At 43.0% G+C, this 26,838-nt stretch overlaps 1 protein-coding gene across 1 annotated transcript in view; it reads right to left on the bottom strand.

Annotated features, from left to right (window-relative positions):
- Positions 1 to 26,838, bottom strand: part of si:dkey-22o22.2 (neural-cadherin) — a 183,489-nt gene that overhangs the window by 82,437 nt on the left and 74,214 nt on the right. Inside the window, exons 2-7 of the mRNA XM_038710374.1 lie at positions 24,200 to 24,388; positions 18,507 to 18,732; positions 11,100 to 11,304; positions 4,110 to 4,221; positions 3,142 to 3,391; positions 2,556 to 2,698 (exon numbers count right to left, since the gene is read on the bottom strand). Of these exons, the coding sequence (XP_038566302.1) occupies positions 2,556 to 2,698; positions 3,142 to 3,391; positions 4,110 to 4,221; positions 11,100 to 11,304; positions 18,507 to 18,732; positions 24,200 to 24,388 (1,125 nt within the window). The remainder of the gene's footprint in view (positions 1 to 2,555; positions 2,699 to 3,141; positions 3,392 to 4,109; positions 4,222 to 11,099; positions 11,305 to 18,506; positions 18,733 to 24,199; positions 24,389 to 26,838) is intronic.

Raw genomic sequence — 26,838 nt, 5'->3', positions numbered from 1 at the left:
GATTTTACTGGCAGCCTCTGCTACTGCAAAGCAAGAGGTTTGGTTGGCTACATCTCCATAATAAAAGGCACAGGCAACAAAAGTGATATACATGGAGATTTAAAAAGGAAATAATTGTAGAAATAACTAAATTACAGATAATCAGCTTCTTCACTGCATTTGCAGGAATATTTTAATGGGCTACTTAAAAAAATTAACTCATCAAGTGGCCTAGTCTAATGCAATAGACAGTCCATTTTTACTCTGATAGCCTATCTACACACAGGGGCTGTGATCCTGCACAACAAAACATCCCCACACTACCATGGATAGTAGTGGTGCAACGGGTTGCAGAATCCGTGGTATGGATCCCTTCCACACGGTGCGGCAGAACTATGAACATGAGCAGAAAACCTGCTGAAACACAGGAGCTATTAAAGTCCAGGAGTTTCTGAAATGATTTAATGTATTATTGATGAGGTAAAAAGGTGCCACATGCACATTTAAAGAGGTTACCTCAATCAGTCAGGCCTGCGTGTGTGTTGATTCAGCAGTGATGATATTAAAAGTTGATCTACAGGAGAAACATCTGAAAGCAACCCAGAATGCCTGAGAGCTGCTCTGCATTATATTCTGTCACAGTTTTAGATTTTAAATTGTTTTATTATACCTTTATTAAATCAGAATGTTCTGGCCAAGGCAGGCAGTAGTACAATTAATAAATAATCAGTTACAAGGTCACAAAAATATCAAAATGTTCTTAAATATTTACCACAATTCAGCAACAAGGACGATCAAACGAGTAATCAGTCATAACATCTGAAGGCAGAATTGCCAGAGTCAGTTATTATGTGAAGAAATGAAGTGTTATGGGCTGGGCTAAGCCCCCAATTTTTCAAGATCCTAAAAACGCCCCTGACGCTTGCCAAGCGGCTACTCCGACACGCCCTCTAAAACAGCGGTGGAAAAACACTGATCTACAGCACACAGCTCCCCTCTCCCTTCCAAACACTAGCTACCCTCCAGGCAGTCAGTGGACATAAAGTTGTTACTGTGATGTAGAGACAGAGCTCAGTTAAAACTTTATGGATGAAAGATACTTTTGTTACAGATTAATAACTCACCACTCTGAAACTCTCGCTCCAGTCCATGTTGCCAAGCTGGTCGGCAACATGTAGCCTACAGCTGAATCGAAGCTGTTTACCGTCTTTTCGCTGACCCGTCCTTCTCTGCTTATGATTGGCTAGTAGTCCTTAACTAGGAACTTCGCATGTGCAGCTCCCAACAAAGATCATTTAGAGACAAGATGCATTACTCCATAGCTAAAACGAAGCGTTCAACACAGGGTGAAAAGAGGAGCTGCAGCAATGTGCAGTATGAGAAAAATATGGTGTTTTTTGAATATTAAACCATTTAAACCTGTTCTGGTACAACCACTAAATAAGATTATGAACCTGAAAATGAGCATAATACCACCTCCTTTAATTTATTTTTGTGTCACAGCATTTAACTTGTTGATTGTTGTGGGGATGTAAAAAGAATTTTAAAAAATGCTTCTGATGCTAATTGCCTACCCCAGCTTTAAAACATTTTCAACTCATGTGGCTGCATCTTTGCCTCAACACAAGTTGCTTAGAGTGACTAATTTACACCCATGTGTGTCTTTGCATACAGAACAAACAACGTATGATTATTAGACTTTAGACTTTCTATGCAATTGTGTGTGAAATTAGTTTTGTGATCTGTCCGAATACACCGTCAGAGTAGCTAAATCGTCAGTGTGTTGTTATCATTGCAATCTCTTGAGGGTGTTAGCAGCAGTTTTAGGACAGCAAGTAAGTAGTTATGGTGCCTAAACCTAACCAAACTGCAACGTTTCAGGACTTTAACATGTAGTTTTATTTTGAAAGTTTAACAGGACGCTGCGTATTTGTTCTTGCTTATTGGACCACGGAGCCCTACAAAAACTACATTAAAGGGTACCCTACAGCGTACCCTACACTGTAGCCTAGCCTGACGTGCACCACCTCAAAAATGTAACTACATGTCGGGGTGAGGCGGACTGTAAGAACTTTTTTTGTTTGGCTGGGTAGCCTCGCAATGCCTCAGAGTCGACAGGAAGTGCTACGTGCTAGCCTTTGGCGGTGTAATTGCATAACAACACAGACACCAACGCACAAGTATAAATGCATGGCTTTGTGCGTAGCTTACGCCGTAGACTTAACGCAGAAGTATAAATCATGCTTAAGCCACCGCTTGCTGCAAAAAAGTCCAGTGTGAAGGGAATTGTGTTTATATTAAAGACTGTGTAAAAGAAGTATAGTTTTATATAAAACACCGGACATGGCGATGCTGAGGCGGATAATAAAACACATGCCTTTGGTGTGGGAGATTTGGATTCGGTTCCCACTGTGACCCATCCACCATTGTGTCTCTGAGCAAGACACTTAACCCCTAGTTGCGACCTCTGACATATATGTTGTATATTGTTAGTCGCTTTGGATAAAAGTGTCAGCTAAATTACTAATTATTATTTAGTACAACTGTCTTATGTGTATGCATTGCATCTCCCTCACCCTTCTGGTTGTCCAGCAGGAAGTTGCTGTCCTCATTGCCGCCAGTGATAGCGTAAGAGACGGCATCTCCGTCCGGATCGTTGGCGTGAACGATGGCGACCAGCGTGTCTGGACCAGCATCCTCACTTAGGAAGGTCTTATAACTGACAGAGAGAGAATGGGCAGGTGTTAATCCAAGAAAACAGGACAAGGGGAGAAAGTAAAATAGAGAAGAGAACAGAAGTTGAGAAGTGAAAGAGCAGGTATGACGAAAAAGAGTAAAATTTGCAGAAGAAAATGACAAAAAAAGAAAGAGACAGACAGAGAAGAAATACATAAAATAAAGCACAAGCGAAGTAAGAGGGTGTGAAGGAGACAGACAGAGGAGCGAGAGGAGAGGTGGAGACGATGTGAAGCAGATGGAGAAGAAACGGTGGGAACAAAAATAGATGTGAATTAAAAACAACTTAATTAGCAGACTGACTCTGTGGGCGAGAGACAGCGACAGAAGTGAGACAGAGGGAGAGAGAGATGGCTGATGTTTGCTGTTAAACAAAGTTAAAATTGAAGAAAAGTTAAAAAGATAGAAAAATAACAATGATCCTACGTGTTCTGGGAGAAGACGGGCGCCTCGTCGTTGCTATTGGCGACTCGAATGCGGACAGAGGCGGTGCCCGTGCGGGGGGGAGTCCCTGCATCCACGGCGACCACCACAAACTCATAGATGTGATTGGGTCGCTCATAGTCAAGGCGACGGGCGGGGCTTACCACACCCCCTGATGTGATGTCAAAGTCGCCACCGTGAACGAAGTAAGACAGCTCTGAGTTCACACCGGAGTCACAATCCCGGGCCAGAACTGAGGAGGAGAAGAAAAAATAAGACATGGTGGGAGGAGGAAGAGGAGAACAGGGCGAGGAGGAAAGACAAGAAACAGGAGAGGAGGAAGAGGAAGAGGAGAAAGGGAGAACAAAAGACAAGAAATGGTGAGAGGAGGAGAGGAAAAGGAGACAGAGGAGAACAGATAAGAGAGAGATAGGGGAGGAAAAAGTGAAGTGAAGAGAAGAAGTGAGGGAAAAGTGGAGCGGGAGCAAGAAGAGAAGGAGAGACGAAGAGAAGAGAGATAAGGATCGGGGGAGGAAAGGAGGAGGAGGAGGAGGAGAGAAACAGCAAAAGAGAAGGGAAGGAATATAGAGGAGGAGAGGGGAACAAAAAGAGGGGGATGGGTGAAAGAGAAGAGGGATTTTAGTAATACATTACTCTGTACACTGTTGAATGTATGTATGAGTGTGTGTGTGTGTGTGTGTGTGTGTGTGTCGCTGGCTGTCTGCCTAATAAGAGCAAAGTCGGACTGTTTGATCTCAACCAGTCACCCAGCAGCTATGACAGATGGCCGTAACAAACACACACACACACACACACACACACACACACACACACACACACACACACACACACACACACACACACAGGTGTAATGTGCTGGTGTTGTGTTCACTGACAGAGGCCAAACAGTTTACAAGAAGCAGAAGAAGTGTGTGTGTGTGTGTGTGTGTGTGTGTGTGTGTGTGTGTTACCTTGCAGCAGGGAGGTTCCAGGTGCGATGCTCTCAGGTACGTTGTCTCTGGTGTAGATGGAGTGGAGGAACTCGGGTGTGCAATCGTTCTCGTCTGTTATTTGGACGACAACCTGCAGGATGCGTCTCACTGTTATTATATACAATATTTATTTCCCTGTGTTCATTTAACTCTTAATAATCTGATGATCAGTGTGACCCAGCAGGTGTGAACAGGTGAGTAATTTCATGAAAATCATCTCGACATCTCAGCTAAAGCCTTTGCTAAATTTAGGTTGTGAAGGTTTTCTAATTTACATAATGTTGTTTTTTGTTGACCACTCCTAACTACAGAGAATCAGAAGCCAAGTAGTTTTTAACCGTACGAGGAATTTTCTTTGGTGGTAAGATACTTTTTTAATCCCCAAGGGGAAACTCAATGTTTTCATTCTATTATTATCACGTTAGTATTTTACACACAGGTCCGAAAGACACACACACGCACACACACGCAGGTCCCATAGCAACACACAGAGAGATGTCAGAGTGAAGGGGCTGCCACTCAGTGCGACACCCCGAGCAGTTGGGGGTTTAGGGGCTTGCTCAAGATTTGAGCCGGCAACCGTCCGGTTCCCGGCCTAATCCTTATGGACTGAGCTACTGCCGCCCCAAGGCAAGGGGCTAAACATACAGTTGACAGAAATGAACGTAGAAATATATAAATAGAAAATATAACAGATGCAAGTTATATAAGAATGATAAAAGAATAGAGAAAAATAATACAACTATTTGCAGAGAAAGAACGATATGGCAGATATTTGCATGTGCATTATTCCGGGTTTGTGTTGTGCAGACGTATTGCAACGGAAGAGGATATTGTGTACATAAATATATAAAGTGACAAAATATAAATATAGAATAACAACAATTAACAATTAACAACAAATATGTGCAATAAATAGGCTATACACTGAAAGTACTAGTTTAAACTTGCTGGTATTGAAGTTCTCAGCCTGATGGTCAGGTAGTACGAAACCTGCTTACAATGCACCGAGCTTGCAGCAGGACCTTTTCTGAAACAGGACTTTCAAAGTTGCTAAAGAGCTAAAGTTTTCTCCAGACCTCCATTGCTCCGGAGGTTATGTGAGAAAGGGAAGTTCAAATCACCTCCACACACCTGGACAATCAAAGTGTTGGATTAACTGACTGAAACACCAGATTCTGCCTTCTGGTTTACACAATCTGACAAGCACTTCCTTCTACCCAGCATTTCACGATAAAACCCCCCACCTTGTGCACCAGCGACCTCAAGCATCATTACCGTGCGACTGAATTGCATCGCTCCTCTTGTTATAAACACCCGTCTTCATGACTTTAGTTAAAGATTCTGTATATATGAGATTCTGAACATTAATGTAGCAGCAAACAATTATTTGCTATGTAAAGATATCTTACTGTTGAACAAAAAGGTCTCTCTCTGTAGAAATCGTTCAAGTTGGACATCAAAGCCCCAAAACTTATTACAGACTGATAATTACCCAGCAATCACTGCTCTTTGGCCCTGAAAAGTTGAGTCAGAATCAGCAGGTTTGCAAGTTATGGTGTTGTATTAGTTGGAAAGACTTCACCTTAGTGACACAACGTTCCTGTTTTCCAAAATAACTCATGCAAACATAATGAAGACAAATGTCTCCTGCTCGAGGAGAGAAACCCATTTCCTCCTTGTTTCTTTCTCTCCTTTAAACCTCCTCCACTAAACCCTGAGCTTCTGCATCTTCGCCTTTCCCCCGCTCCTGTCCACTTCACCCACTATCCCGAGCCACTGGAGCTCAAACCAAAACGCTATTTTCCATTCCCATAAAGCCTGATTTAACCGGTGAAGCTGCCGACCCGACCGCCTGAGCACAGATTTCCTATGCAGCCCTGAACCTTCGACACACCACCTGTTGAGTAATAACAGCAGGGCAGCAGAGGGGATTGCTGAGGAGATTTCAATGCGTGGCTGCGTCTGCAAACATGGACTGAATATTTAAAGGTTTCAGCTTAAAACTGTTTATTATTTTCTCTTTAGACCCAGCATGTTCCCTACCAAATGTGTGTATCTATTTACCCAATTTGAAAGATGTACAAGAAAAAAAGGCAGAGAAAAGTACAAACTCTCCTTTATTTCAACCACATCCAAGATTCATACACTGACGCTGGAAATATTAGATCATCAAAATCCTCCTCTCTTTAATAATGTTTACTCATATTATACAATATTGTATATGTGTAGCTAACAAGAAGCACAACAATTTCCCCTTCCCCTATCTCCATGTGACCGTCACTGCATCCTGGGCTTATATATCTTATACATCTATACATTATTTTGTAGGCAGCAACGTAGGATTCATAACACAGATTAATCTTTATGAAAAGCTTTTTTGATTCTTTTGATCGGTGGACCCTTACAGACTAAAGGAATATAAATAATCAAGGACCGGACACATTCAGACTTAATGAGTGCTTCAAAGGTAACAGCAGTCAGCACCTTTTTTTTTGTCATCTCTTGTACCATGCCGGTGTTGGTACCAGATGTGCTCGGGTGGTCTTTATTTATCTGTAAATATTTTTGCTTTTTATTTTTACATTTTCTTTGGCAATATGGCAACAATGTTTACACAGACATTAGCTTAACTTGATCGGCAGCTAACATTAGCATCGTAACATTAATTCGCCAAAAACTATCCGTAAACACAACGACATAAAGCCAATCACTATCTGCCACGTCATTATACAAACGTACAGCCAATCATGTAATGTGACGTTGACGGCAGGTGAAGGCCCCCGAGCAGATCTGGTATCTACACCAGTTACACTGATAAATCTATAAGATGTACACTTTTGGGCTTGTTGTTTCCGTTGAATGAACTGAATGACTTGAATTGTGGAACGATGTGCAGCATGTCCATAATGACATGTTGATCAAACGTTTAAACATTAATATTTATATTAACGATCTAAGCAGCTTAGAAGCAGCTAAAGCAGGCGACCCGCGGGGTTGAAGAGGTTTTAAACATCCAGAGAACTTCTATAAAAACCTGACCAGGTGTTTAATTAAGGCAGGCGTTTATTTGACAAAATGTGTTCCCACACCAGGCCAGTAAAGGAGGTAGGCGGCTATTTGGGACTCGGCTATTAATTGAAGTTTTACGGTATGTAATAAGAGACAACAATAAAACAAAACAATGTAAAGAATGTAAAAATTTAAGCAGCGACATAAAACAATAAAAATATTAAGAACTAAGCATCAACATCTTTACATCGTAAAATAGTCAATAAAACAACAGCAGTAACGGACCTTAAAACACACTCGTTTGCGTAATTTAGACAGCACAAGATAAGACAAAGGCCAGCTTAAATAAAAGAGTCTTTTTTTTAAAGGCATCGGCAGAGGATAAAAAACTTTAAGTCTAAGTGAAGAGTGTTCAACAGCGTCGGAGCCACCAATCACCTTTTGGTTTCAGTCGAGCAGGTGGAATAGCTGGTAAGCTGGAACTAGGTGGCTTAGTGATGATGCATGAGTGGAGCAGGAAATGTACCCAGGTGCCTGAACATGCAGGGCTCTGTAAGCAGTTTACAACTCATCTGGGATGTTGTATTACAGGCTGACCTCAAAAACTCAGAAGCCAAATTGTTGCTGTGACTGACATCTGGATGAGTCTACGTGTGAAACTCACTAAAGTGTGTTGATTTTTTTCCTGAAAAGAAAGACATACTAGAATATTAGGAGGTAAATGATATGATGAAAAATGGCATTGCAGAGTCTTCTTCCTCCTCCTTCCTTCCATATTTGCTTGTAAAAAAGCTGGACACTACTTTAGACCTGGTGATTTTTATACTGTTCAGCTGCTGCTGCTGCTTTCACCAAACCTGCGCCATCTGCTCGCTTACCGGTATTCAACTGTCTGCCAGTCCGATTTTGTAATTGTGCTGCAGTGTAAGCAATCATTTAGTAATCTGTCAAACTGACGAATTTGAAATTACCGTAAAACTTCAATTAAAAGTCTAGTCCAAATTAGACGCCTGTCCCTTCTACTGGCCCGGTGTGGCTACACGTTTTGACAAATAAAGACAGGTCTCAGTTAGACGCCTGGTCTGTTCTTTGGATGTATAAAACTTCTGAAAGCCCACCAGGTAGTCCTGAGTTGCTTAGATCACACACAACACATATGTTAAAACTTTTATAAATATGGACATGGTAAGATCGGTTATATTCTCCACAACTCGATGGGCCAGTTAATTTTACAGAAACAATTCAAACAAAAGAGAGACCTTATTGTTATACAAGTTATTTATTGAAGTTTTAAAGGTGCAAATGCTACTCCTGGCTGTCACTAGAAGTTTTTATTTTTAAATCTCTATGCTGTGCGTTAAAGTGACTAATACGCTGCTCGAGAAGTGTCAGAAGAAGACCGTTCGAGAGAAGCTCTATATGTGCAGATAGTTTTAAAATGTCTGTAAAAGCTAAAGGCAACAGAAACTGCAGATGCTACAGTGAGATGTAATGTTAGCGCTGCTCAGGAGGCTGCTTTCTACACAGCTGGCTAACACACACATGTAAACGTGCACGTACACGGAGGGCCTTTAGATGGAATTAGCCAGCCAAGCTTACAGAGCAGCAGAGGACTTTAGGGGACGCTGGTAGTATAGCAGCTATTTTCTGTCTGTCCCAACCATCTGGACACCGAGAGCAGGTAATAATGGAAATCTCTTAAGTGTATATGCACGTGTGAGTGTGTGTTAATGTGAACAGATGTAGCTATCCGCTTTGTAAAGTCTTACGAGCTCGCTGTGAGAGCAGGAGTCAGGACTTGAGAGCTGCCAGGTTTCTGCAATTAGCAATATGTTTAATGTGTGTGTGTGTGTGTGTGTGTGTGTGTGTTAATCCATAACACGGCAAACTCTGTAACAAACTCAACCGAGCTCAAACTGCTGATCACAAACTGATCATTTAGGGGTTTTTTTTCGAACGCAGCTTTGATCTGCTGAGTTTTCACAGAGTTTTCATCATGAGAACTTCACAGGACGCTGGCTGAAATGAGGCAAACAGCGCTGCATGTTTAGTTCTACGCATGCATAATGAACACATACGCAGAATAAACAGTAAATGAAACAGTAAATGAAACAGTAAATGAAACAGTTGCATCACAGCGTCTGATTCGGCAGCAGCACTTTCTCTCATCTGAAATTAATGAGTTTTCATCAGAGCCCGGCAGTCGAGGGAGGGGGGGTCGTTTGAGTGTGTGATAAGTCGTACTTCTGTTAATGTGGATTTATTCTGTTTATCAGGGGAAGAGGGGCTTTGATGCCACCTAGGACCTTCCTGTCCCAGGTGGTTTGAAACCTCTGATGCCATGTCATGTCATACAACCTTAACGGCTCAAGTGTGGCACCAATGTGACGCTTTAAATGCCTGCGGCTTCCCACCATTGAACTGAAGTGATTCATTCATCCCAAACAGTGACAGTAATATTATATTTATATTCCCTGCTGTGGTGTGATAAATATTTCATTTAACCTTTTATGACCAGGTTTGTCCCATTGAGATTATGTAAATGCTCTGTATTTGTATAGCGCCTTGCTATTCTCCGACCACTCAAAGGGCGGTTACACTAAATTGTATTCACCTATTCACACACATTTATACACTGAGTGCAGAACTAATATTCATACACCAATGGATGACAATTCGGGGTTCAGTGTTTTGCCCAAGGACACGGAGCCTGGGATTGAACCGCCAAGATTCCAATTAGTGGGCAACCCGTTTTACCTCCTGAGCCACAGCCGCCTCTTTTATTATTATTGGCCAGGGACCGAGCCAATAGCAGCAACACAAAGTTTCAACAATAAAGTACCATTAAAGCCTTATCAAATGTGTAAAGTCTGGTACAGATTTGAGCATGTAGAGTGAAGTTACAACAACATCCTGTTTCATGGCGAAGCCACGCACATGCTGAAAACTCAAGCTGAATGGCTGACTTCCTGTTGGGTTTAGGGAATGGCTCCAAGAGGCTTTATAGTAGGTGTGGACATGTCACAGGAATTTAGTACATTTGGGTAAAATGTGGCTTGGGAGGGGTTCAAACTCCAGTTTCCCCCGGCCTTTCTGTGTGGAGTTTGCATGTTCTCCCCACATCTGCGTGGGTTCTCTCCGGCTGCTCCAGCTTCCTCCCACTGTCCAAAGACATGCAGGCTAGGTTGATTAGTGACCCTAAATTGTTCTTAGGTGTGTGTGTGCGAGCATGAGTGGTTGTTTGTCTATGTGTGGCCCTGCGATGGACTGGCGACCTGTCCAGGGTGTACCCCGCCTTTCGCCCGATGTCAGCTGGGATTGGCTCCAGCCCTCCGCGACCCTGTACGCAGGATAAGCGGTTGACAATGGATGGATGGATGGTGGCTTGGGAGCTGCTCTTTAGGGGGCGCTATAAAGCCATTTTGTCACGACCATGTGCAATACCCATAAAATACTACATTTTTCGCCCCGTTTGACGTGTGTGCAAAGTTTCATGAGGTTTTGAGCATGTTTAAGACATCAAAAATGCGATTCTTTTGCAGAAAAAACAATGTTTCTCGTGCACGGGCCCTAATAAAATCACATACATGTAGAATTGGGTAACATGTGATCAGATAAAACATTTGCACACAGAAAACCTGCACTCAGTAGATTTCACCATAGTTTTAAAACTGTTCAGGGTCCCTATGTTTTGAAGTTTAAGATCAGTTTGTAGATTGTTCAGAGCAGCAGGTACAGAAAACCAAAAAGCTTTAGAAATAATAAATTTCAAAATGCTCTGAGAACAGAGATTATATTTTCCATATCTAAAGTTTAGAAGAGAAGATAAATAAGGAGGAATAGTCCCAAAAACGGCTGAAGCAGCGTGTATAGAAAGCAGACCAATTTGAATTTAATACACACAGCTAAACCTGGTTACGTTTATTTGCAAGCAAGTATTAGTTTGTGTGAACGTACCTCTGCCACGCCGCTGAGGCCTGTGTCGGGTTCGGAGGCGCGGACCTGCAGGCTGTGGAGGTTATGTCCACTCTCATAGTCCACAGTCCTGGTGAGGCTGAGCCCTCCACTCTCCTGGTTGATGCTGAACAGATTCCCAGGATTCACCAGGAGCATGTAGGACAGACTCTTCTTCTGGAAGGAGACGGCCTGAACCACTGCGACGCTGCAGAGACACAAAGAGAGAGGCCGGAGTGAAGAGGGACAGCAGCAACACTAGCAACACTGAATTTTGAATCCTCAAAAATGATGCTACTAGTCATATTAGTCAAATGAAAATTCAGTTTCATCCCTCTGCGTCCAATACACACAGGTCTGGGACAGCCTAGCTTAGCATAAATACTACAGACAGGTTTCTTGTATCCAAACACTACTGGATATGCGTGCATTCAGTGGGCAAAACCACTTCGGTAGCCAGTCAGATGACTGTAGTCAACTATTGCAATCGATTTAGATTTTGCTTTGTTTGTACACTCTTGTTGACTCAATAATAAACTGCCGTTTCAGAGTTGGATCTTTTTGTTTGTGTTTCATTTGCATATTAACATAACATGTGCGACTGCGTGGCAGGTCAGCAGGACCTGTTGTTCAAGTCAGCTGCTAGTCAAAAAGCTAAAGGAAGAAAGGAGAACGAGGGAGAGAGGCGTGCTTTCCACAGCTGTAAGTAACCTACAGCCATTAGGCCGGGCTGTGTCACACTCAGAGATGCAAAGAAGTCACTTTAGTTGCTTTTGTTTTATTTCAGCCAGTGGTGTTAATAAATATTATGTACTGTAAAAAACATTCTCCTTGATGCTGTTATGAAGAGTTAAAAAGTCGGGAGAGACTTAATTTATCTTTTATTATTTTTAATAATATTAAACCGCACACAGTCTGAGTATCCTCTGGTCTGAGAGGCTGCAGTGTTTTCAGTTCAGCTGGTTGTTGACTCCTCAGGTTAATAATTGTTCCAGGAAAGTGGATTCATTTCTAAAATGAGCTGCTGAACAGGTTTTTCGTCACTTTTAAGGATGGGTTGCGGGTGGTGTAGGGAGTAAGGGGTGTGACAATAAATCAATATGGCAATATATGATGTACATTTTTCCATGATACTGTAGCGATATTCCAGCCCATCATATCGATACATAATATTAATAAATATAAATGTAAAATGGGAATCTCCATTAACGTGCTAACGGACATTAGCATCGCGATCGCGAAAATACAATAAAATAAAGTAAATGCTCCGTATTTGTATAGCGCCTTTCTAGTCTTTTCGACGACTCAAAGCGCTTTTACACTACATCTGCATTCACCATTCACACACATTCATATGCTGAGCCTAAGTGCTCAAACTGAAACTAACATTCACACACATTCATACACTGAGCCTAAGTGCTCAATCTGAAACTAACATTCACACACATTTATACACTGAGCCTAAGTGGTTTAACAGAAACTAACATTCACACACATTCATACACTGAGCCTAAGTGCTTTAACAGAAACTAACATTCACAGCCACCAGGGGCAATTCAGGGTTCAGTATCTTGCCCAAGGATTGTTTTGGATTGCCTTGTGTTCTGGACTACCTTTGTTGGACTTTGCCTCGAGCTCCTTGTAAGCCTGTTTAAGTTAGTTTTTTGAGTTAATAAACATTTTTTGGTCTGCAACCACCTCGCCTTGCCATTGTCTGTATTTGGGTCCTCGCCCCAGTCTGCACTCAGCGCCCCAACCCATGACAGTAGGACGTGACCAGAAATGGACCCAGCAGACTACTCGGATGAACTTTGCGAGCTAGTATGCGACTTAATCGAGTTAAAAGTTTTGTGGAAGGAAGCCCTTGATGATCTGGAACGGGAGGCTTTTGGGTCTCTGGCTCATGGAAGAGTTGCTGCCAAGCCGTGGTTGAGGGACTCATTACCACACCATGGGCTCATCGCTTCCTCCGCAACTCTGCTCCTCGGCTCAGCAGCAGCATTCAGCTGTCTAGCCTGTTGCTTTCACCAGCTCCTGTGTGTTCTCCTGATCCAGTGGTCCGATCGACTCCTGGTTCCTCGTCGGTGGCCCGACCAACACCAGCTCCGTTGGTGGCCCAGTCGACTCTTCCTGTTCCTCGTGCTCCGTCGGTGGACCGACCGGCACCAGCTCGTCCGGTGGTCCGATCGACTCCTGGTTCCTCGTCGGTGGCCCGACCAACACCAGCTCCGTTGGTGGCCCAGTCGACTCTTCCTGTTCCTCGTGCTCCGTCGGTGGACCGACCGGCACCAGCTCGTCCGGTGGTCCGATCGACTCCTGGTCCCTCGTCGGTGGCCCGACCAACACCAGCTCCGTTGGTGGCCCATCCGCCTCTTCCTGTTTCTCGTGCTCCGTCGGTAGACCGACCGGCACCAGCTCCGCCAGTGGTCAGACCGACTCCAGCTCCTCGTGTCCGGTCCGTGGTCCCCAGCCCAGCTGTCCAGTCGGTGGTCAGACCGACTCCAGCTCCTCGTGTCCGGTCCGTGGTCCCCAGCTCACGTGTTCTGTTGGCGGATGGACCGGCTTCAGCCCCGCCAGTGGTCCGGCCGACCCCTGCTCCCCGTGTTCTGTTGGCGGATGGACCGGCTTCAGCCCCGCCGGTGGTCCGGCCAACCGCTGCTCCCCGTGTTCTGTTGGCGGATCGACCGGCTTCAGCCCCGCTGGTGGTCTGGCCGACCCCTGCTTATCGTGTTCTGTTGGCGGATCAACCGGCTTCAGTCCCGCCGGTGGTCCGGCCGACCCCTGTTCCTCGCACCAAGGCCCTCAGCCCAGCAGCCTCATCCCTGAATCCCCCCACTGCTGTTGCACTGACAGCCCCTAGCCCAGCTCCCCAGCCTCTGGAGAGGTCGTCTCACCCCCTAGTCCGTCCCTCGGGCCGCCCGCCGGACCTCCCTGGCTCCCCTGCTCTGTCCTCGGGCCGCCCGCCCGAACTCTGTTGCCTCCTTGCTCTGCCTTCAGGCCGCCCGCCTGAGGTTTCCCCGTCTGGCCCCCCCGGACCAGTTCTCAGGCCGCCCGCCTGAGGTTTCCCCGTCTGGCCCCCCGGCCCAGTTCTCAGGCCGCCCACCTGAGGTTTCCCCGTCTGGCCCCCCCGGACCAGTTCTCAGGCCGCCCGCCTGAGGTTTCCCCGTCTGGCCCCCCGGCCCAGTTCTCAGGCCGCCCGCCTGAGGTTCCCCCGTCTGGTCCCCGGCCTGTTGGGTCGTCCTCCAGGTCGGCCTCCTGAACTCCGCCCTCCGGGACGACCTCCTGAACTCTATTCTCCCCCTGATTTGCCCGGCCTCATGGGTCACCCTCTGGGACGACCCCCTGAATTCTGTTGCCCACCTGGTCCGTTGGGTTATCCTCCAGGACGACCCCCCGAACTGTCCCCTAATCCTGGCCACCTCGGTCGGCCTCCTGAACTGCCTTGCCTCACCTGAATTTGGGCCCCTGAGACTCCTCCTCCTCCTGTCCTCCCTCCGCCCTCCCTGGCTTGGGTTTTGTTGGTTTTTTTGGGGGGGGATTTCTTGTGTTAAGAACGTCAGGGGACGTTCTTTGAGAGGGGGGTACTGTTATGATTCCGTCTGTGTGTCTTGTTTGGGAGTCTGAGTTTAGTTCCATGTCCTTAGTTCATGTTTTGGTAATGATTCCTGGTCCTTGTTTGTATTTTTGTGATTTGGTCTCCTCTGTACTCTGTGTTCTAGTTCTGTGTTCTCATTTAGGTTCTGGTTCTTTGTAACTTGTGTGTTTCTGTCTTCGTGGTTATTCACTCTCCCCCATGTCTGCTTGTCTAGTGTTCTCTCTGTTTCCCCCTGCTGTCTCTCTGCCTGCCTGCTTGTCTCTCTGTCTCTACCTCGTTAGCCCTGATCCCGCTCACCTGTGTTGCTCCCGCCCCGCTCGTTAGTCCCTGTGTATATGTATGCCTGCTTGTCTCTCCAGTCTTTGTCACGTCCTTGCGTCTAAAGTTGAGTGTTCCTGCCTGTTCCTTGTCTTCCTAGTTCTGGATTATTCCCTGTGTTTTGGATTGCCTTGTGTTCTGGACTACCTTTGTTGGACTTTGCCTCGAGCTTCTTGTAAGCCTGTTTAAGTTAGTTTTTTGAGTTAATAAACATTTTTGGTCTGCAACCTCCTCGCCTTGCCATTGTCTGCATTTGGGTCCTCGCCCCAGTCTGCACTCAGCGCCCCAACCCATGACAGGACACTTCAACATGCAGCCTGGAGGATTGAACCAATACATAAAGTAATATTATTACTTTTTAAAGGAGTAATAAGTAACTTGCCCAACACTGCTACGAGACACTGATATGCCACAAAGACAGAGTGCTGCTTTCTGCCCCCTAGCTGCAAGCGTATCTCTATAAAGACGTTGCACAGAAACGCGTCTATATGCACCCACTTGTAACTACGATCAGTAAATTATCAAAGACCAGGTGGAGATAAAGGACCGACAACAGGCATTGACTGGTCTCGTCGTATGATCTTTCACATCTTCCCAAAAACTTCACAGCTCATTTTCAAGTACATATAATCATAAAATCAACCACATGTTCTAAACTGAGACGATTATTGCTGTGCCTTAAAACAATCTCTACACTAAATTTGGTGAGACGATAGAAATGCTGACATTTGGGCGTTGGCTTTCCTACAACATCGCTGCTGGTTGATGTGAAATGTGTGCTGGGATAATTGTTTACCCTGAAGTTCAAACACACAAATGAGTTGGGAAAAGCATCTTCAATAAATGGTGCTTCTAGTCATTTGGTCCAGTCTTGGATAAATGTCAGCTTTGAATTTAGAGCTGCAACGATTAGTCAAAATTAATTAATCGGCAACTATTTTGATATTCGATTCATCGTTTTGAGTTATTTTTTAAGGAGAAAATGCAAAATTCTCTGATTCCAACTTCTTAAATGTGAATATATTTTATTCAATCCTCTGTGACAGTAAGTGAATATCTTTGGGTTGTGGACAAAAAAAATAAGATATATGAGGACAACATCTTGGGCTTCTAAATGTTTTCTGACATTTTATGGACCAAACAGCTAATCAATTAATCGACAATGACAATAATCGTTAGTTGCAGCCCTATTTGAATTTGAACGATGCTTGAGCCGTGACCGGAGTCCACGAGAGGACGAGTACAGACAAGAACCGAGAAAGGCCTATCATTGTAAACATGACCGCAGGTCGGCAGAAAGCTGCTCCACATCTGTTTCCAAACAGACTTATAGAGCGAAGAGGAGCTGTGACGTGCTGGTCGAGCTCCAACGCTACGTCTAAAGTCTGCAGCCTTCATGGATTATTCTGCACTCAGAGACCAACACAACCTGGTTAATCAATTTAAACTAAAAACACACAAACACACACACAGGGAGACACACTTCAGGACATAAACACACATTAAGGGGGACATAATGGAAGCAGAGACACACAAACACCCACACACACACGCTCACAGGGTGGCATGGATACTTGGTTATTAATACAATGTGCTTTGCACCAGGAGCCCTGAAGGATTCACATACGCACACACACACACACACACTCGCACACACACACACACACGCACACACACACACGCGCACACACACACACACACACACACACACACACACACACACACACACTCTCCTTCATGTTTATCCAGACCTCGCTTTTAATAAATATTTGAATTTGCCACACTTTCAAATTCTCAGCCTCAGGCCACACTCATACATCTGGGTCCTCTTCATCCCCCTGTCCTTCTTCACATCCACTCATCCCTCCATCCCTTTTTCCTCTCCTCCCTCCTCCCTCCCACCCCTTCGTCTATCCTTCTCCCACTGTCTCCATGTCCCTATACCTCTCCCTCCTTCCTCCTCCTCCTTCATCATCTTCTTCTTCTTTTGTCTTGCTCTACAGGGCTCATCTTTTCATGCATCACATGACATGCAAAGCCAAGCCAAGCAGCTAGCCGTGGAAACACACACACACACACAGATGCCATTTCCACACTCAGTATCTGAGGCAGTGGAATGTAAATGATGTTTCTGTAAATATGGAGAAGGACAAAGACACAAACAGACGCCTAGTATAATGAAAAACACTATTACCACGATATTAATCTATAGATAACACTACTACAGTAGAAGTAGTGTTATCTATTGTAATTGTACACAAAATATGCACATTAAAATAAACATCAACAGTATGCAGAAAACCCACAATATGACTAATAGTCTGTAAAACTGCTTTACTCACACTACATATATTTTGTTCTACTGTATACTATAAATACTACACACAATAATACATCACAGCTAATACTCCCAAAAGCGGAGTAACACAAAATGAAATCATATTATAGTTATATTTTGTGTTTTCCGATAAAAATCATGTTTCTCCAAAAGAGAAGAAGTTAAGAATCACAGTGCATATCAAAAGGTGTTGATAATGTCAAAACATTACGATCGGAAAATACATGTTAAGGAACACAACCTTGACAATAACGAAAACCCCTGGACGTAACAAAGAAATATTTGACTGTTCCCTGTCCAATTATTGCTTTATAACGAATCATACCTTATATGGTAACTCTGATATTTGTAAAAACTTTGGTCCAGTATTGAGGCTGCAGTCTGCAGCAGCGAAACAGGGCAATTTTTGTTATAAGTGTCTGACAACATTATGCAAAGGATCCCTACAGAGAGAGACCTTTTTGAAAGAGAAAGATCCATTTTGTTTAACCAGAAACAGTCGCTGTAGTGTTCTCAACAAAGTCACCAATCTCCATTGATAAAAACAGTAATTTTACCTCACAACCCGGCTCTGTCAGTTAGTTTGTGTATTTTTGTTTGACTTAGCTGCTTTTGTTTGTTTGTGTAACTGTGTGACTTTGGTGTTTTAAAAGGGTTAGAGTGGTAGACTAGAAATGTAAAATTACTATTTTTGTCACGGAAGTATGGTGGCTTTGACAAGAGCGATATGGCGACTATTTCTGGTTAAACAAAAAGGATCTTTCTCTTTAAAAAGGTGAATCTCTGTAGGGATCCATTCCATAATGTTGTTGTTGAAATAACAATCTGGCTGCTCTGGTGGTTGACGAATTAGGTTTATAGGTGCATTTCTATGTTTGATCCAACGTTCTCAGTTTGATTCTGGATGCATACCTTTTGACACACATCATCATCATCTTCAGTCAGCCCCTTGCTTTCTTTCTTTCTTTACTATCAACAATCAAATAATGTTGGAAATGCCATATTAGTCTTAAAAAATAAAAATAATATTAAAAATAGCGTTGGACTGAGACCTGCACATCCTTTCCTGCTTTGGCACTAACCATTAGAAGACCAGGCTTAGGAGCACATAATCATTCAAAGCACCAAAACTGGTTTTCAGACAGCCGCAGTGACTCACGGTTGGCCGACAGGTGTGTTCTCCTGCACGTTCAGGATGTAGGTGGAGTTGGTAAACTGCGGCGGTCGGTAGCCAGCCAAGATGGCCACTGTAGCCAGCGGACCTTTGCGGCCATGCCTGTCCGTGGCCTGCACCCGCAGAAGGTACTCCCTACTGGGGGTCAGAGGTCTTCCTGTGGTCCTGACCTCACCAGAGCGACGATCCACCTCGAAGCACTCCTCCCCACCTGGATGCACAGAGTCAGAGAACAGAAGAATGAAGGTTAAAACAGACGTTGTAGAGTGAAGTCTAAGGGTATCTGTTTTTTCATACCTTCCAGACATTTCACCGGGGTATATGACGGTATTTGCTCAAGATAGAATTCATTAGAGCATGTAGGACATTGTCTAGCCTCCAATACTGTGTGTCTAATATGCAATTAACCTGCTTAGTGTACGATGTGCTCTACTAAGTGTCATTTGTTTTCCATTCAAAGTCGATTACTTCGATCACTTTATTAATGGACAACTAGGAGACCAGTGTTCGTTTCCCATGTAAAACAAAAAGTCATCCTTGATTCTTTTTAGTTATGTTAAGTTACGTGACTTAACTTAAGTAACGTTATTTTAACCCAAATGTGATCTTTTCTTAAACTTAACCAAGTAGTTTTGGTGCCTAACCCTTACCAAATTGTGACGTTTTTATTTTGAAAGTCAAACCGGACTTGCATTTTTATTCTTGCTCACTTGACCAAGAAGCTAAAGGGTACACAGAGCGTTAAAAAGCAATGCTAAGGGGTCTTAACAAAGCGTCTATATGTAATGAGTTGGGAATGAGGTCGTGTCAGCCAGAGCTCTGAATTTTGCTGACCAGATGCACAGAAACGAAGAGAACAATAATATGATAGAGTAAAGTTGGTAGTTGGCAGTGAGAGTTTTGGTTCAGATCTGGTGTGCAACGGGAACAAAAAAGGAGTTGGGGAAGGATGAATGGATGGATGGATGAGAGAAGAATGGAAGAGAGGAATAAAGGAAGAGAATACCCAGCTGTTGACCAGAGGGTTTTGAACTAGCAGCAGCTGCATCCAAACCGTCAATCATTTCGTTCTGCGCTGTCTATTTGTGGAGAGATTTTTCTGACGTGAGTTCATCTGAAAGAGTTCCTGCTTGTTTCTGTCTCAAGGCTCTTACTGGTCAGTTTTATTATCTCGCCAGCACAAATCACATAAATTTAAGTGTAGCCCTGGTGTAAAATATTTAGATTAAAATAAATTAGTTCCTAGTAAAAGCAGAATAAAATAATTCAGTATAGAAATTAAGTTAATTAAGTTTAGCTTAATAAGGAAAGAGTAATACTTAGCTCAGATATTAAGATAATTTATAAATGAGATGAAAATGTAAATATTTGCAAAATAATGCAAATATGGGGTGGTGGTGGAAAAGTGGCTAAGACACTTGCCTTTGGTGTGAGTGACCCAGGTTCGAATCCACTGTGAGACACCTATATGTCCCTGAGCAAGACACTTAACCCCTCGTTGCTCAAGAGGCGTGCGACCTCTGACATATACAGCAATTGTAAGTCGCTTTGGATAAAAGTGTCAGCTAAAGGAATAAATGTTTTATGTTTAATTATTTGGTGGTTTTGGTGAAGGTATTTGAGTTTAATATTCTTTCTAAAACTAGAGGTATATCTTGTGATTTTGTATTGTTTTGTGTTGCTGCATTATCTGAAGAATCCGGTGGATACTTTTTGTATTACATTTAAAAAGGAAAGCAGCCAATAAAATATTATTCCTTTCAATAAAGAGAATTGTTGGGTCAGTTATTTCAAATGTATTATGTAGAGAGATTCAAATGTTAAGTTTGACAAGTTCTGTGTATATTAAAAGGGTATTTTAGGAGCCACCCAAAACAGGTAAACCTTCGTGTTAGCTACCTTTTGAAACGCACACCGAACCCATAACACCCCATCAGTCAAGTCTAAAGCTAATCATAGTCGCTTAGGTGCTTATACAGTAACTTTAGTCTGAAACCACACAGCAAACCTGCGCTCAGTGACGGTATCTGGCAACTTGTGCTTTAGCCTGAGACATGTTCAAAAGTTGCAGCAACATCGTGAATGTGAGTTCTGAGCAGCATAAATAAAGGTTTTCCCAACTCATTTTGACATCCAATTGACCGCTAAAACCCCTCCAGTGTTTTTTTTTTAGCCTTTCCAAAGGCAACTAACATGAGTTAAAGCATAAGGACTGGATAAAACACTTGCTGTGTCTAAATAAACGCCTTTCCATACTTCCACACTTGTTGTCTTTGAGTGCATAAGTGTGTTCACACTGACGTATGGCTAAAAGCAGTGCACTATGATTACCCAGATGATGGTGTATAACGGTCAGAAAGTTGAGTGTGGAACGCTGGACATTTCTCACCATCAGTTGTCGCAATCTCGGCTACATAGCGTAAGTCAACAAAGGAGGCCAAGGAAGCTGCGGATGTGATTGAAGAAGTAAATTAATTTTTAATACAATTGAATTGAAGTCCTGTGAGCAAACAAGGCATCAGAATCTTTAGCAGATGACAATTGCAGTCAGATTATGGTGATAATGATCTGTCCGGTTTGGGGGTTATCGCGACCCATATTTACGTTTATAGTGACCTCTAGTGGCCAAACATTAGCAAAACAGGAAGTCGGGTTGCGATCATCGTTTCCGAAGTGCACATCAACCGATGATGTGAGGCAACACTGCCCTGTCATAGTTATGCACTATGCAAATAAGTGTACACAGTGAACTGCATGTTTGTGTACTAATAAAAGTATCCCAATTGATTTGTCTGCTCTAATATATGCTGCAAACATTAGCAAAACTATCTTCCAGCTGTGGTTTACTCTGCTGTTGTTGCTGGAGTCAGCTGCTGCGTTGGCTGCAGCTGAGCTGTGTGACTGCAGCACCAGAGGGCTCTGTCAGCTAACCGGTCGGTCGGCTCATTAGCTTCCCTCAGCAGCACGTGCGGAGCTTCTCAACTCTGCAAACGTTTGAGCACATTTGTGATTCGCCATAAATTCTTGTAAAACTGCCAACATTCAACATCTACACATTTGATTCCTCGCCTCAAGACTTCTCAGAAGTGGATTTAGTGATGAAATGGTGTACCAAACTTGTAAAAGTTGTTCTTTTATTGTCCTGTCTCTCTGCTGCTTTCGGCTTCTCCTGTGTCGTTCGTCCCGCCTCCTTCCGTTGCGTAGCTAAAATGGCGGCTGTTCGCACACTCAACTTTTTGGCCGTTAAGAGTGCACCATCCGGGTACTCACAGTGCACTGCATTTTGCCATACTTCTCAGTGTGAACGCACTTATGCCCTCAAAATAGAATGTGTAAGAATGGAAGTGCGTGAATTGAGACACAGCATCAGTTTTCATCCAACTTACGGAGTTAGCATTAGCTAGCTAACGGCAGCTGTTTACATCTGCTAGACTCAGTCGTCATTTCAGCTGACAAAGTCTAGCTGTCAGCCGGAAATGAGAAGCCTTTATTTGTTTACTTCTGTGTAAAATAAAAGGCCCACCCAAATATGACTACAATAATTTGGGCGGTAACCATAGCAACAGTCATGGGGCCTTAGCGGTAAACTGATGGATGACCCATACTTGTGAAGACTTTTTACACAACCCCCATTTTCCATCCTTAAATAATTATAATCTTAAATTGTGTTTATTAGTATAGTAGAGAACAACAGAGAAACAATTTTGAAATTTTTTTTATAGCACACCTAACTCATATGATGCACAAACTTTTTTTAAAGAAGCACTTTCACTCCACTGTCCTGTTGCCGAAACACAAACTGTAAATTAATGCTGCTAATTAGTTTACACACACACACACTGCCTGAATATATTTCCATATTGGCATGATATTAAAAACATTTTTAATGTAAATTATTGGATTATTCGTTAGTACACATGTAGTCACATTACGCCAAAGGGAAGTCAGAAGCTCTTAATATGAAAGCATTAGAAATTAGCTCTCAAAATATCTCTCCTACTCCTTCCTCCTCCTTCCTTCTCCTCTTCTCCTCTAAAATAGCTAATGTATAAAAAATAAAAAATCCACAGCCACCGGCGCCCATCCGCCCACCCTCCCACTCGCTGCCTCTCCAGAGACTTTCCTATTATTCCCGAATCTGGGAGCTTTCTTTGCCCCAGGGAGCGATTAACAGCGCGGCTCCATGCCGTTTATGTGCGTTTTTCTCTCCCTCTCCCACTTGACGGTAATTGAAATTCAACAAGTCAAATTTTATTTATAAATCGCTCCTTTTGAACAAAGCAGGTTTGTCACAGAGTGCCTGGCGGAGCTGCAGCGGACCTAATTACAGATACAGGCAGGAGATAAGAGCAGGAGCAAACACATGACAGGTTTTAGGAAAATATGACTGTAATATGAAAGAGGTTTGGCTGTGGTATGTTTTTTAAATTCTTAGATACATTGCAAATATCAGAAGAGACGTGAATTTGGAACCCTAAACATCTTTTCATGCATTTTCATGACGAAGCGGCCTTTACAACATACACATAGATGTTTTATGTCAGGGGACTAGCCCTGAGAAATAGGTGCAATTGTTTCCCACAGGATTTTGTGAGACTTGAACATTTGTACATTTAAAGTTAAATGCATTAATCTGGTGCACTTTGAGAGCAAAATTAGGATGCTAGAACTTTTGTGCTCTATTAAAAAAAATTTATTATAAACACATTGTATAAATATATGGTGTGGGAGACCTGGGTTCAATTCCCACTGTGAGACATCCACCATTGTGTCCCTGAGCAAGACACTTAACCCCTAGTTGCTCCAGAGGCGTGCGACCTCTGACATGTATAGCAATTGTAAGTCGCTTTGGATAAAAGCGTCAGCTAAATGAATAAATGTAAATGGTGATGGCACAGCAAAAAAGTCAAGACATTTATTTACTGTTTTTCCAGCAACACAAAATAAAAATAATAAGTAATTTTTAAAAAACTTTTAATAGACACATGTAACATGTTTTATACTTCCTGTGAATATAATCAATCTTATTTCCATAGTGTACATCTGTTGTGTTAATATAACCGAACGTATCCTCGCACTAAATTCATCCAGTCCGACCCAGTTTGATAAATAATGTTGTATGTGGTTCTCGTACGGCGTAACATGAAGACTTCACAGCCTCTCTTCAGGTAGGACTCTCATACTGCAACACTTGTCTTTGTAAAGAGACAAACTGACAGGATAAAGTCTCTAACCTGCCTGTCAGCTCGCTCTGGGCCGTTACTGTGGACTTACCATAAAGGCTTGAATACGTGTGCACTCCAAATATAGGTGTAGCTAGATTGAAAGTGTTTTCACAAACGACAGTGGATCCACCCAAAGATGCTCCAAAATGTAGTTAACATTGCTGTACTTTTTCAAATGAAGTGGTTGTCTTTAGTCGGATGCTTAAGTTTTTGAGCGTGTGAGTTTACAGCAGCATCACAAAACACAACGTTAGAGGTCTTTAATGTTAGAAGTCTAAAATTTATTTTAGGTTCATTTTGAAACTTAAGCGGAACAAATTAGACTGTGGCGGGCCTTCAAAGTTTCTGTAATAATGGGAAACACTGGGTGTCCACATATTTTTGGCCATACAGTGTCCATCTTACCTTATTTTTATAGTTCATAGAAAATAAATGATAAAATATAATTCTCACCGTCCAGTAGGAAGAACTGGGCTTGTCCAAGCGTCCCATCTCGCTGCCGTGCGGACAGTCGGTACACTACAGAGCTGGGCGTGGCGTCAGGACCCACAGCGCCCAGGTAAGGCGATGGGAACATTGCCCACTGCAGGTCAGCCTGGCTGGGCATGCTCAGAGTCAACCTGCACAGGTACCACTCATCACCTGGAGGAGGGAAAAGAGAGAAAGAAAGGTTACGTTGTTATTTTGTGTAAAATATGCAGATTATTGCTTGTGATGACAGTAGTGACTTCACTATAAAAACAATTAACAGTTGCACTTTAAAAAAGTGAAAAATAAAAATAAAAACTACAAAGTAAATAGCTTGGAGGAAGTTCAGGGACCAAAGAGTCTGCTGGTGGTTGCTGTTTTTCACAATGATGAATTTCATTCATTAGTTTTAAATGTCTTTTATTTGTCGCCCCAAAATCGTTCCTTCTCCACCGATATTATAGCCCCTGCTTGCATAACAGACTAAAACACCACTTTACATCCACTTTATATTGTTTATGTGACCAGTCTGACAGATGTGACTTAATTATCCTAACACCAAACACCAAAGCAACACCAAGGGAATGAGCTGCCTGCACTTAGACCAGACTCACAAATCCACCCATTGATTGTAATGCTTATAAAGTCGCTATGACTAAAGTGTTAGCAAACCATTGTTTATTTTCACATCCAGCACACAACATGATCCCAGTGAGGTGGTGTTTGTGTCCACCTGATGAGTGTAATTCCAATGTTCACTCTCCTTTTAGCTCTGAAGATGACCCTCTGTCTTCACCAGCTAGTCTCTAACTGTGTCTTTTTGCTGTTAATGTTGATTTATTAGCTTGTTTGATAAAAACTCAGATCTAAAAGAGGCTAAAAAGCTTTGAAGAGCTGCAGAGTTTGTGAAAATTCCATTTCCATGGAGATTAATGAAAAACATGACGTTAGAAGTTAATTGTCATTTTGAGCCAATATCGTGTGCGTAAGTGTGTTTTTGAATGTATTTATTTTACAGGCTGTTTTACAAAATCTGGAAACAACTGTTGTTTTGTGTGTTTTTCATTTTGTTAGCTTTTGCTGCAGTTGTTGTCAGTCTCTACTTTGTAGTAAGGCAGCTTGTTAGCTAAGCTAGCGCCACTTGTTCAGACTGCGGCATGAAAGCTGAGCCGCTCTCAGCCGAAGGGGATGAGGTGACATTTCTGTACAACACCCGTCGTGTTTTCTCATCATTCATCTCCACCTTGCTGCTCCGAGAAGACAAGAGTGAAGGAGTGACGGGGAGGAAGAGAGAAAGGCAGGCGGCTCCTCCAAAATAAAATAACAAAACTTTCAGAAGATTACACGGCAACATCCACACAGCAGGAACTCTCATTCGCCCAGTCAAAAATACACACACACATCTGCATCTGTGAGTTTACTCGCTCTTCTTCTTTCTTTATGTCTTTCTTCCTGTTGTCTGGTTCTGAGAAGGGATTTGTTCGATTTGAAGGTGCTTCTGCGCTTGCTGTTGTTTTGGCGGTTCCTGTGTTGTTTTATGGCAGCGAAGGAGACAACAGCCTGAACAAGAGAGAAAACTTCACTTCAGAGAGACAAAAGAAGAAGACAGAGGGATGAGGAGACAGGAGGAAGAGGAGGAGGAGGAGGAGGAGGAGGAGCGGTGGGGCAAACACGACAGCGTCTGCTTCTGTCTTTTCATATCATCTCTGAAGGTCTGTCAACAAACTGAGAGCAGGAGAGGGAATGAGAGGAGGAGGAGGAAGAGAGTAACAGAAAGATGGAGAGAGGACAGGAAGAAGAAGATGAAAGAACAGGAGGAGAGGGAAGAGAAGAAATAGGGATGGAGGAAAAGAAAAGAGAGTAAGGAGAAGAAGTGGAGGGAAGAAGAGTTTGGTCTTTAAACACACAAAAGTTGAGAAGGAGGAGAAGAAAAGGAGAGGGATAAAGTGATGAAGGAGAACAAGAGTCTTCCAGCTCAGTGCTCCTCTTGTGTTCTTCTACGTCGCTGGTCTTCAGTCAGCCCATAAAATCCAGAATAATCACATCTATTCCTGCGTGTTGTTTTACATATGCTGCATGCTTGAAAGTGAAATGAAATCAACACGTTCAGATGCAGCGCCGGCGGTCAGCACATGTGGCAAAAACTATAAAAGCTCAACCTTTCTGTATGGAAACAGGGGTGAGGGGCTGTCAGCTGGACGAAATGTCTCCTTCATAGCTCCAGGCTGATGAAAGGTCACTAACACCAGAATAATGACATTTAATTAATGCTGTGATGAGATACAGCATGTTTCTATAGAGCAGGCCTGAATATAAGCTAATGTTTGTTTTTTTCAAAGAAATTGCATGTTAAATGTGAGGGTTGTATTATTTTCAAGGACTAGACATGGAATACTGGTCCCTGTGTTACAGAGTAAGCCTGCTAAGCTACACTGAGAGGAGAGAGCTTTTCAGGGTTACGTAATTTTAAAAGATAACGTTACAGACACAAACAATTTTGTGTTGTGATCAACAACTCACATGTGTGTTCTTTGAATACCAGGAGCTATTTTGTACAAATGTGGAACCGTAGCATACATTTAAACTGTTTATGTTATTCTTGTTTTTATTTAAAATGTCTGACA

This window comes from Micropterus salmoides, unplaced genomic scaffold, assembly GCF_014851395.1.
Source record: "Micropterus salmoides isolate LMB-PRFRI ecotype aquatic unplaced genomic scaffold, ASM1485139v1 Ms_hic_scaffold_11, whole genome shotgun sequence".
In the NCBI taxonomy this organism is placed as follows: domain Eukaryota; kingdom Metazoa; phylum Chordata; class Actinopteri; order Centrarchiformes; family Centrarchidae; genus Micropterus; species Micropterus salmoides.
This window is presented reverse-complemented; position numbering and strand designations above follow the sequence as displayed.